Source organism: Erpetoichthys calabaricus, chromosome 3 (genome assembly GCF_900747795.2).
Source record: "Erpetoichthys calabaricus chromosome 3, fErpCal1.3, whole genome shotgun sequence".
NCBI classification, from domain to species: Eukaryota; Metazoa; Chordata; class Cladistia; order Polypteriformes; family Polypteridae; genus Erpetoichthys; species Erpetoichthys calabaricus.
The window spans coordinates 292340548-292353943 of record NC_041396.2 but is presented as its reverse complement, the minus strand read 5'-3'; the positions used below and the strand labels follow the sequence as shown (position 1 = coordinate 292353943).

The window sequence follows — 13396 nt, the reverse complement described above, 5'->3', positions numbered from 1 at the left end:
TAATTCCCTTTATTTCTGATTTCTTCTGGAGATGAACAGCTAATAGTTCAATGGCAAGTTTTGGTAATAATGAACATCTTTAAGTCTGTTGCTCTAATTAAAATAGTTCATATTATTAATACAGTCTGAGGCTTCTGTACTAGCATAAGGTATTTTAATACCTGTAGATATATTGGAGCCAAACCCACATTTGTGCAGTAAATATATAACAGTAAATCTACTAAAATACACAACCTCATTCGTTATGATGCACATTGTAGCAAGTATTTATTTTTCTTAGAGAAATTTCAGGTAGAATTTTATTTTCCCTAGCATTTATAAATACTGTTAATATCAATGAGGCTGACTTAGTTGAAAACACTTTTGTAAAATTCAATTGGATAATCATCTGGGCCTGCAGTTTTTCCACTCTGCAGTATGTTTATGGAATTTGAGCGGAAGGTATTTTTCTCTTGATTTCTGGATGCAAAAATTGCAGTGGGTTCAACGGAATGTGATCCATAATAATCTGTGCGTTTGTCTTTGCATTTTTAGATTCTATAGTTGCAGTTGCCAAGGATCTATTTAAGTCTGGGTTTAATACACAGTTAAAATCTACAGCTTTTATCATTTTATTAGTAATGTTGGGAGGAAATTCAAATGCATTTTGTATAATATTTGGTGTATATGTTAACCAGAATTAATTTAGATTTGAATAAATTTCCCGCCTGGCTCCAGATCCTGCCCCAAGTGGAGGAGTTCAAGTATCTCGGGGTCTTGTTCACGAGTGAGGGAAGAATGGAGTGTGAGATCGACAGGCGGATCGGTGCGGCATCCGTAGTAATGCGGGCGCTGCATCGGTCTGTCGTGGTGAAAATTTCAATTTACCAGTCGATCTATGTTCCTACCCTCACCTATGGTCATGAGCTATGGGTAGTGACCGAAAGAACGAGATCGCGAATACAAGCGGCTGAAATGAGTTTCCTCCGCAGGGTGTCTGGGCTTTCCCTTAAAGATAGGGTGAGAAGCTCAGTCATCCGGAAGGGGCTCAGAGTAGAGCCGCTGCTCCTCCGCATCGAGAGGAGTCAGATGAGGTGGCTCGGGCATCTGATCAGGATGCCTCCTGGACGCCTCCCTGGTGAGGTGTTCCGGGCACGTCTAACCGGGAGGAGGCCCCGGGGAAGACCCAGGACACGTTGGAAGGACTATGTCTCTCGACTGGCCTGGGAGCGCCTTGGGATTCTCCCGGAAGAGCTAGAAGTGGTGGCCGGGGAGAGGGAAGTCTGGGCATCTCTGCTCAAGCTGCTGCCCCCGCGACCCGACCTCGGATAAGCGGGAGACGATGGATGGATGGATAAATTTCCCACAACCAAGTTATATCGCCTTTCAGGATCTGATACACCAGATACTACAAATGAAAATGTTTCATGGATTAAAATTCCCATATTTCTGGTTTTCTTATCATAGCTACAGTAAATAATTTGTCTACCCCAATCTTATTTTACCCAAAACTTGTCTTTTTTGGCTAAAAGTGTCTCTTTTAAGTATTTGAGATATGAAAGCACTTGTTTCTCTTAAGGTCAAGATGAGGCCTTTAACATAAAGCACTTGTTTCTCTTAAGGTCAAGGTTGAGGCCTTTAATATTCCGTCTTAAATTGTACAATTGATCAGAGTTGTACTACTTCTGAATTCTAAAAGATATGTTTGGCATTAAGTGAAACATATTTTAATGTTTAGCCTATGTATTAATTCCACATCTGTATTGCCGAGTCTTGCAGTTAATGAGCTACTAAATAAATTACCTAATAATATTTAAGCGTGGGATAAAAATATAACAACATGCTCACTTTCACATCTCAAACCCCCCTTTCTCTGTATAATAAATCTTCATTCTGAAATTCATTCCTCCATAATATTGTGGCAGTTCACTGGTTAAAAAAAAAATCATTGAAACGTTTCATGAATAGAATAACTCATATATGTAGTTTTACAACAGGGTAACAATTTAAATGAATGACATGTATAGAATACTTTTAAAAACATATTTGACTTATCACGTTTCTCACAGTTTCATTAGACTTTTTAATGAACCATAGTTATACGTAAAGGAGAGTGAGAGAAAAAAGTGCACAAAGTTTGTTTGCTGCTATAATTGTTTTTGGGGTGTAAGTTCAACAAACATATAGTCTTCAGTTGTGAAAGCTGAATTTGTTTTTCCCACCCCCAAACTGAACCCAATGCATGGTATAATGTGATCATCTTGTTGAATGTTTTGCTTAAACATCAGATGCCAATGTAAATATGTCCTGTCTGATGCCAATTAGACTAACTTTGGTTATTTTAATTAGACAGAAGTTGCCTGTTCTCTAAACATGTCACTGTGCAGTCAAAAGAAATTTTTGAACACCTCTAGACAAATTCTTTTCCTGTTTACTAGTCCAGAGATAGTTTCAAGGCCATTTTTAAAGCTGTGTGGTGACAACAAATTTTATTCAGAGATGCAGTGTCTGGATAATGTAGGTTCGGGACTGTAAAACAAGGTATACAATTTTACACAAAGTCACAAAGTCATTGAGCATCATTTGAGAGTCTGTTGCCCACTGAAGCCTCGGCTAAAAATTGCTCATGGGTCCACTGTTAAAAATACATTTGTGAAAGTGTATCTTGATGATTCTTGAAAGTTCTGGAGCTGTTTATTATAGTCAGATAATGATTTCCAGACAAAAGGTAACACCAGAATCCACTGTAAGATCCACTGTAGTGGATGTGTCTTAGTTTTCAAGTGGTTTACTGCATCAGTACTTGAATGATCTACCATCCTTGAAAGAACCATGTATTCTGCCCTTAATTTTAGGATTCTTCAAAAAATGTCAGCTCATCCCTATCACCATTGTCAACTGTCCATAGTTCAACATTTAATTAATTGACAGATATTGTTGGACTCCATTCATGTTAATCAGTTTTGAACTACTTTTTCTGTCTGTTTAAACAAATCTTTGTTTTTAACTGTGAGCTTATTACAGTGATGAGTGTTATACAAAAATTTACTGAATCAAATTGAATTGATATAAAGTGTAGCAAAAACACGTCTTCATTTACACCAGAAAATTTAAAGGAAATGTAATTTTAGAATGACTCATCATCTCATTGAGACTTTATGGTCAAACCTTAAAATAGCCCTTCATGCTTGTAATTCCATTCATGTTGAGGAACTAAAGTGGTTCTATTTAGTGGTTTTTAATTCAATATGGCAAAAACAATATCAAAGTGATCTGCACTTCTGTTTGATATTCCACCACTACTTCTGAGCATTACATAAAATCTGCAGTGATCTTTGTAAGGGCGTCTGCATCAACTCAGTCTGTGTTACATGACAGAGATGAGCATAAGAAACAATATTGTCCAAGGATCAGAAGAGAAAGAGTTTAGAACAGGTAGGGTTAACTGTTCTGTTGGCAAATTGTTTGGTTTTGCTTGGGGTGACATTTCAAGTAGTACATATCTAAAGATAAAACACATTACTGCTTATGAAGTGGAGATCCATGTATGTGCAGCACCTGCAATGTGCCATTCAACCTCCCCTGTAAAACAAACTTCCTTAAAGAGCTATTGTGTTGCATACAGGCAAGCAGCAGTTGGATGGAGATAACAGCTGCTGTGACTTACAATATTGCAAAACACTCTTTCACCTACTTAAGCCCTAAAATACTGATACTTTGTCAGTGCACATGTAAGTACACTAACCAGTAATTGACGCCAAAAGCGAGACATCATCATCTGTCCATTTCACACTGTCTCCACTCTATATTGACACTACAAGCAGGAATAAAAACAGCACCCTTCATAGTCCTCACAGGTGGCGCAGTGGCAGTGTTGCTGCTTTGCAGTAAGGAGACTATGGAAGTTTGTGGGTTAACTTTCCGGTTCCTCCCTGTGTGGATAGCGCTTTGAGTACTGAGAAAAGCGCTATATAAATGTAATGTATTATTATTATTATTATTATTAGTTTTCACTGTTCATGTATCAGTTATGTGGTAAACAGCTTTACTGGCCATTCTGTTTTTATTTTTAGTTTGTTTAAATACAGCACATTCATTTTCCAGTAAAATGTATAAAATTGTCCTGGTAAACTTTAAATCTGAGAAAATTAAATATACATATTACATGGTGAGCAGAGGTTAGTTATAGGATAATAAAATATTAAAGAAATACAAATCTATAATTTTTCTAATGCCAGATTTTAATAGTTAGATGTTACTTCACTGTTCATTGGGATTGAAAGTGAAAGTAAAGTTTTGCTGGGTAGTTGAAACAGCTATATGTACACTGAAATATCACTATTCTCTTTATTATTTCAAATGCCCCCTTTCAGATTCCTCCCTGACTCTTGCCCTGTAAAGAACCTGTATATACTGAAGGAAAATCTCGGGAAGCTGTTAAGATCACAAGATGCAAACTACAAGTTGCCCAGTGGAAAATATAGTACTTACTGTGCTGATGAATATTGTAAAATAAATACCTGCGTGAATCAAACAGACTGTTACAGACAACAAGAAGCACATATATGTAAATACATAATTTGGAACCATTTCAAATGATGTAAATCATGAAACAATATATGTATGTATATTATGATCTGAGAATTGCAAGCTTTGTCTTTCCTTATATAAAAGCATCAAGCAGATGAAGTGAACGCAGTGTTTACTGTCTAGCAGACACAGATGCCAGCAAGGCATTCAAGGTGTTGAATGCAATACATGCAATGGAAATTCAAATACAAAATATACCATGTTTTGGATTATGTATAGAAAATATGTATTTACATGTCTATATGGTGCTGATCCTCAGGCTTTAAGATGTTTTGAGAACATATTGAAATATATTGAATATTGCATTTTGGATCAAAATAGTTAAAATATCAATTTAACTCCATATCATCCAGCCCTATATGCAATGTTCAAACACTAACTAGCGGTTTGTAAGGCAGAGGTGTCACAAATGACCATAATGATTTTAAGCTTAAAATGACCAGTCAATAGTTTGACTTGAGGGAATTAAATAACTTTGATCAAGTGTTTGGCTTTATTTATTTATAGTGAAACTGATTTGAAATTATTAACATATAGCAATTGTTAATTATAGTCTCACTAGTGTTTTGTAATATTATCTTTTTTAAAATCACATTCATTCTCATAGATGATCCAGAATTTCCAGGATGAGTCTTGTTTTGTTCTGGACACTATGAAAGGTAAGAGTCACTAGAACTTCTTTTATTTAAGAACCTAATTGAATGGTTTTGTCATCAGTTACAACCATGTGTAAAAACAATGTGATCTGTTTGCTAATTAATTTTTGTACAACATTTTCAGATATAACATTATCGTCAATGAGCAGTTTTACAGGAAAATAAAATGTAATTCATGATGTACATAAAGCTCATTAAAGAGCACTAAGAAATTACATGCAGACAACAGAGTGGCATGTGTTATTGATTTTGTTCAGAATAAGCTAAAAACCTTAAGGTACAATTGTTTGCTTATGTATTTCTCTAAACCATGTTGTGTTTGTTCCTGAATTTGCACCCTTTTTTTTTTTTCTTTTTTCATTTCGGTTCCTTATCCACATCACCATTCTGTGAGAGTAGTGACACTTCTGATATGAATTTAATGCAGAATAAAGAAAAGTTGAAAATATTAGGTTGTAAAAATAAAGGAGTACATGCATTTTCTCCATGACAGTGTGGGTTTTCCTCCCACGTCCCCAAAAATACATGGTTTAGGTTCATTGCCAAGTCCTGATTTCTGAGTTTAACTGTGGTTGTGGTCCCAGCAGTGGACTGGGACCCAATCCAGGGATGATTCCTGCTTTCTGTCTGATGCTTCTGGGATATTCATTGGCCCACATAACTCTGAACTGGAGTAAGCGAGTTACAGACTGTTATGTGAGAAGGTTCGATAGGACAATGAGGAGTGAGCTAACACATGAAAGATTGTGCCAACAGACAATATATTTTTTGCTGTTGATTTGCATGACTAATAATACTACCATCCTGAAATTATGTTCAGAATAACTGGAGACAGAAAATGCATAATATTTAGATATAGTTTAGATATAGTTTGACTATTAACTTTAACATTATACACTAAAAAGCCTCTGACAAAGTGACTGTCAAAGACCAACTTCTCAAAACCTCAGAGGAAAATTGATCACATTGTAACAACGAAAAGCACAACTATACATTGGGTCTAAGCCATGTTGTATTCTAATTCAGAGCCCAGTTGTGTGTGGAGGATAAATATTGACAGTGGATGTTTCTAATTTTCACAGCAACCGTATGTGTTGCTGCACTGCCATGGTTATGTTTGGGTTTTTTTTTCTCTCTTTTTCAAATCCAAAACCGCATAGTAAATAATTTGACTTTCATTGTGGCACTTTGCACAAAGAACCTGCCCAATTAGTTGTAGTCATTTTATGTCCCTGTCCAACTCCCCCTTAGCTTTACCAGGTTTGAAATTAATTATTAGGCTAAGTATCCATGCAACTGTGCAATAAATAAATAAAATAAAAACTTTCTGTAGTGTAAGATTTCTGTCAGTCAATCCCATGCACAGCTAGCATCCTTGTGTCAGGGTATTTGTACCAAAAACAAACTCCTCCTAGCTCATTGCATCTATTGTCACACACCTTGCTCTAATTTAATGAAAATGCTATCAAAGTATTGTTGCTCAGCAACGTACTTTGCCTGCTGTGAGCACCACAAATGAGCATGCCAGTGCTTATGTATGCCATGTTCCAAGCTCAGCTCCATCTAGGCCTTTGAAAGTTTTATCCTAAAACCTTAATTCATTTGATCCCTGGAGTGCATGCTTCACAATTTATCTAAAAAAAGAAAAAAAAAAAACAACCTTTGTTGGCTTTGGTGTGCCAATTGAGGCCTTGTAAAATGCAACCCATTGTATTATTTTAAATATAATATTCCATAAAAGTGCACCTAACTGCATAACTTTCACCATATTGATCAATTGTGCATTCTCTGGTTTTGCTTTAAAAAAATACCCAAGCAAATTATAAGAGTGAGAGTGGCCTTGTTTAATAAGTTATTTTTATATATTGACCTGTACATTAAAAACCATAAACTGCCAATGATAGATGACATAACAAGGTGGATTAAGAGACTTTATAGCCTAAATGTCAGAATCCAGTAAAATTCAATAATTTATGCTGAAATATTGGAATATTTTTATAAAAATGTAATATATTAGATGCACAGGGGTTGAGCAGGGGGTCACTATTATACTGTATATGTTGGGACCTGAGACAGAATTACTGGGCCCCCGTTAACCTCACTCTCACAATTTATTATCCATTTAGTAACACTGCTGCAAACAGAACAGTATTAACATATATTTTATAATGTTACAAACCAAATGTAAAACTTTATAAACACATTGTGTGACATTTAAGTGCAAATACATGGTTTTTTTTTTGTTTTTGTTTTTTCATTTTAATCTAAAACCAATAGATTAGTTGCTCATGTTTTTTTTTACACTGCAATTCAAATGCAATAAAATATCCTTAAAACATAATGTAAAACAAATATAGTAAAAGACAGGTCATATCCACCTACAAGCATTCTCAGTTACAAGTCATTAGTGACACCTACAAAATTCACTTGATGCACATGCTGCCATTTGGACATGATTGCAAGACTGTATGCATGGATTTTAGACCAGGGTGTCTTTAAAAGGACTGCCTGGTCAGCCACTGTGAAATAAATAAAATCAGGCTGAGGTTGGAGGCTGTTTTGTACTTTGGTGGGCAGTAGGGCATGGGAAGCAGGGAGGTGCTGCATAATGGCCTGGTCGGTGGAAGTTATTATGTATTCACGCCTTATGTAGCTCCACACAGTTGTCTCCTTCATTCTTTCCAATATTGTTACTGATAGTGCTGTTACAAAAAAAAAAAAAATTCCTGCACAGACTGTCCTGAGCCTCCCACACAACCAGGGGTCCGGTAGAAGTGTTTCTTCTTTGCCTCAAATTCTACACAGTATAGCTCCAGTGAACTGTCAAGCATTACTACCTCATTTTAGTTTTCTTGTATTTTTGCTAAGATTAAACCGGCATGTGTAGTTAGATACATTATAACTGAATTATACAGTACCATGTTGAAACCGCCACCACTAACTGGTGATTGTGAAACACATGCTGTTTCTGTTGTTTTGCCCTCCGAGAAGCTACACTCCCTTTGACAGCATGACTGTGACATGAATTTAGGATGTTGGGAATTATAATCCATAGGTTCTATCGCTCAGCTAAACAGCCAGCTGCCGATCGAACTGCTTGCCTGTGATGGACATCATAACATGGTTGTCCACGCTGTTGGTTACATACTGTGACAATGTGTTCATGAAGCACAATATTATTGAAAAAAATTATGACATATACCTAAATGTCCTGTAATGAGGCTCAGCATTAGTGTTGACTGCTGTGCAGTCCTCTGTGTCAGAGCTAGTTTATTTGTAAGTAAGAAATAGATAGATAGATAGATAGATAGATAGATAGATAGATAGATAGATAGATAGATAGATAGATAGATAGATAGATAGATAGATAGATAGATCTTTATTGTCATTGTCACTTTTACAAAGGAACAACGAAATTGAAGAGAACAACGAAATAAATAAACAACAGAAGTTGCTAGTGAAAGTTAAATTTTTCTGCTAGTCTTTATCTATAGAGTTGTTGAAATCAAGACCCCTGTAGCATGAGTCCCGTGTGCATTTGTGTATACAGTGCATGTTAGAAAGTATTCAGACCCTTTCCTTTTTTCTTGTTTTATTATGTTGCAGCTTTATACTAAAATCTATTACATTTATTTTTTCCCTTGTCAAGCAACACTCAATACCACAGAATAGTGAAGCGAAAAAGGGATTTGTAGGAATTTTTGCAAATTTATGTGGTATTTAAAGAAACTGAAATATTACATCGACACATGTTTTCAGACCTTTTGCTATGACACTTGAAATATGGCTCAGGTGCATCACATTCTATTGATTACTGCTGATATTTCAACACCTTGCTTATAGTCTGCATGTAGTAAGTTCTACTGAAAGAGCATTTCAGATCTCATATTTGACAATGTATGTATGTGTGTGTGTATGTATGTGTATATATATATATATATATATATATATAACACAAAAAACAAGGTATGAGGTTTAATGGATTGCCTTGCATAGCTTAGAGACAGGATTAAGTTGAGGCACAGGTATGAGGAAGGCTGCAGAAAATATTCCCACTAACACAGTGGCCTCCATAATGAAAGGCAGTGTGGCATATGGGTTAAGACTTTAGACTTCAACCCCTGAGGTTTTGTATCAAAATCCTGCTACTGACACTGTGTGACCATGAGTAGTTTCACCTGTCTATACTTCTTTTGGACAAAATAATGTACTTACTGCATTTAAGAGTTAACAATGAAGTATGGAACAACCACAACTCTTTTTAGAACTGACCTCCCACCCAAAATAAGCAGTGGAGAAAGAGGGCCCTTTTAAGAGAGGAGACCAGGAATCAGATTGTAACTCTTGCTGAGCTGCAGAGAACCTGTGCAGAGATATTAGAAACTTCCAGAAGGACAATTGCCACTGCATCACTCCACTAAACCGGACTTCGTGATTGAGTGTCCAGACAACAAATGAAAGCCCTCTTGGAGTTTACAAAAAGGGCACCTAATGTACACTTGGACTATGCCAAATGTTCATCACCTGTGCAATGCCATTCGAACAGTGAACCATAGTTGTGGCAAGGTCATGCTCTGGGGTTGTTTTATAGTGGTAATGACTGGGAGACTAGTCAGGGAAAGTTAAAAGGAGGAAAGCAAAATGATATCGTTAGTGAAAACTTGTTCCTTAACACCCTAGACCTCAGACTGGACCAAAGGTTCACTTTCCAACAAGACAATTACCCTAAGCACAAAGGCAGCACAGGGGGTGTCTTAGGGACAACACTCTGAATGTCTTTGAGTGTCTCAGACAAAGACCAAATTTGAACCCAATCAAACATCTCCAGAGAGACATGAAAACAGCTGTCCTTTGAAAGTCTCCATCCAAAAAGGATGTGTGAAACATGTCATGTCAGACCCCAGAAATTTGCAGGCCGTAATCACTGTCAAAAGGTGCTTCAACATAGTACTTGGTAAAAGATCTGAATACTTGTGTTAATGTGATATTTAATTTTTTTATTCTTAATAAATTAACAAAAAGTTCTAAAATCCTGTTTTTGCGTTGTCATTCTGGGAATATATCAAGTGTTGCTTAATGAAGGAAAACATGAATTTTCTGTAAATGATTTTAATCAAAGGCCACACCATAACAAAATGTGAATAAAGTGAAGAGGTCTCAATACTTTATGAATGCATGGTATATCTCTTGATTCTTCTCTCCCGTCACCAGCTACCTATCATGTGCTTTGTAAGAGTAGACCTCACACCTTAGTATATGACATTAAGGCTGCTTTCTGAAGGCTGTATGTGAATGTATAAAATTGAGATTCCTCAGACCAGACAATGTTTTTCCAATCTTCTTTTGTTTGATTTTGGTAAGCCCATATGAATTGTAGCCTCTGCTGCCTGTTCTTAGCTGACAGGAGTAGCACCCTGTTTGGTCTCCTGCTGCTGTAGCCCTTCTGCTTCAAGGTTCGATGTGTTTTGTGTTCAGAGATGCTCATCTGCATACCTCGGTTGTAATGAGTGGTTATTTGAGTTACTGTTACCTTCCTATAAGCTTGAACTAGTCTTACCATTCCCTTCTGACCCCTTTCATTAACAAGGCATTTCACTCAGAGAACTGCCACTCACTGGATATTTTCCCTTTTTTGGACCATTCTGTGTGGACTGTAGAGTGTTGTGTGCATGATAATCCCAGTAGATTAGCAGTTTCTGAAATACTCAGACCAGCCCGTTTGTCACGAACAACCATGCCACATTCAAAGTCACTTAAATCCCCTTTCTTCCAAATTCTGATGTTTGGTCTGAACTTCAGCAGGTTGTTTTGACAATGTTTACATATCTTAATGCATTGAGCTGCTGCCATTTGATTGGCTGATTAGATATTTGAGTAAACAACCTAATAAAGTGGCCGGTGAGTGTACAGTATATACACACACAGAGAGAGCGAGTGAGAAAGCGTATATAGATATCCATGAGTTAGTGAAGGAGGTGTGATACATGAGTAAAGTAGTAAATGAGGTAAGCTGATTTATACTTTAGTTTAAAACGCAAAACATTTAGTTTCTCATTGTGCTGGAAAGTGACATTATGTTAGTCAGACATGCAAGTAAGAAATGTGCTGTACTCTGCATGTTGCAATGCTACTACAATGTTACTATTAACATTACTACTATTTTTAGTGAGAAATCTGAGCTGTCACATTGTTTACTCATCCATTTTGGACAGATATGATTCACACAGTTTTTAGTAGTGACTTAAAGCTTCCAGTCTCAAATAACAGTTTTATCTGTTCAATAAGACCATTGAAATCTTTTTTTTTTATTAAGGTCTGCTAATCTTGGACTACAATTGAGCACACGCAGGTACCAGTGTTGTGTGATTTGAAAGACAGCATGCAACAACTGTCTTTAAGATATTTCAAACCCATCTCTTAGTATTTCATTTTCTTATATTTGAGTTTTTGCTTCGTATTAGTAGATATATTTTCATTAAATATATTTTATTGTCGGGCATCTGGGCAAAAGAAAAAAAATTGAAATAGTTATGAATTTATGTAGGTGCTGTATATTAAAGTGCAAACAATTAAGTACAAAACATAACTTTGCAGTAGAGTTGAATGTTTTAAATCTCTCTCCCTTTTTTTCCTTTTTTTCAGCTGAAACCAATGATGGATACCATATAATTTTAAAATGAAGCAGGTGATAATTTGCTGTCCTGTAAAACTCCATCCACAAAAGCTATAAAATTCCACATGAAGAAATTGCACATCACTAAGTTTTCAAAGGCTGATGGAGTGAGAAACTGCAAAATATAAACTTCACAGGGAACTTTTCCTGAACTGAGGCAGCAGGAAGACCCTTTCAGTTTCTGTTTTCTAACCCTGAAGCTAAAGAATTGCATCTCAACTTGGCCCCACTGCATATTTGCAGTAGTACCATGCACCTCCTTGTCTTTTTTTTATTTTGTTTTCAGTCTCATACATTTTTTTAATAAAAACAACCTTCCTTGTTGCTTGAACGTTTGCCGAACAGAGCTCAGCATGGTTTCTTTACTATCGTCATTTTAATCATTTTCTTTGTCTCCTAAGTTTTCTCAGTGCTGAAAATATGCCGTCACATATCAGGGAATAAAAGATGGGCAGAATGAGCAAATAAGGCTGAGAGCAATCGAGTGTTCTTTGTTGAATTTCTAATATTAGCTTGCAAGCTGGCTCTGTGGAATATTTTGTCAGATATATTTATTATTCATAAACAAGAAGAGAAGACTACATGTAATAGAGAGAGCCAGAAGGGTCAATGAGACTATCTGTGTGCATCTTTTTGGGTTTGGTACAAGTTATCAGCTGTGTCCTGCACCATTACAAAGATAAGGATGAAGCCTTCTATCTTCCACAAAACAGTTCTTAGAGATGTTTCCATAAAGAGCTGCTATATTTGGGAAATTATGTATGTGAAAGAGTCATGGTATTTTAATGTAATTAAACTTTATAGAATGACTTCATATTTGAAATTTACATCAGATTCATTGAAGCAATTTGATTTCTTCCACTATGAAATTTCATAATGTCTTGTCAAAGGAAGTTTTGATGAGTCCTTAACACTGCTCTGGACAGTATTGAGGACTGGCTTCAAGTCTAGGATCATTTCTTGACTTGCACAGAGTGCAGCCAGAATGGGCTCCACCCCCTGCAAACCTGAATTAGATTAAGTGGATTTGAGAATGTTATTGTACATTGTTTTGCGATGAATGGGACACATGTAAACTGGGCCTCTACCTTTCAGATTATTTGTGTAATGTGAATTTATTTTTCGTTGCATTTACCTCACGTTCAGAGCTAGTTGAGACTTGCTTATGGGCTGCCCTACCACTCCAAAAAATAAAAAGGTTAGGGTGGATGCTGATCTTCAGCATTTAATCTCTTTAACTCCTGTGCTGTTAAAACTGATTTTTTTTCTCACTCTTTAGAGGAAGTACTTTTTATGTTGGGTTTCTCATTCTCTTCATTTCTGTTGTTAGTTCTTTTTACTCCTGTTTTTACTATAGTCAGACTGCTCCAGATAATTGTGTTGCAAGCCAAGGTTTCATGACCCTCTGAGGCTACCAGTTTTTATTGTAAATATTCGAATTTCTTCCATCAATCCAAATTTTTAAAGTGGTATAAAACAGCAGGCAAAATTTAATTTA

At 36.2% G+C, this 13396-nt stretch overlaps 1 protein-coding gene across 2 annotated transcripts in view; it reads left to right on the top strand.

Annotated features, from left to right (window-relative positions):
* tfcp2 (transcription factor CP2) overlaps positions 1-12240 on the top strand; it is a 90277-nt gene extending 78037 nt beyond the window's left edge. For both annotated transcript variants that reach the window (XM_028798531.2, XM_028798530.2), the window contains 2 exons: positions 5177-5228; positions 11868-12240. In XM_028798531.2, coding sequence (XP_028654364.1) covers positions 5177-5228; positions 11868-11905 — 90 coding nt within the window. In that variant the 3' untranslated portion in view covers positions 11906-12240. The remainder of the gene's footprint in view (positions 1-5176; positions 5229-11867) is intronic.
* The last annotated feature ends 1156 nt before the right edge of the window (positions 12241-13396 follow it).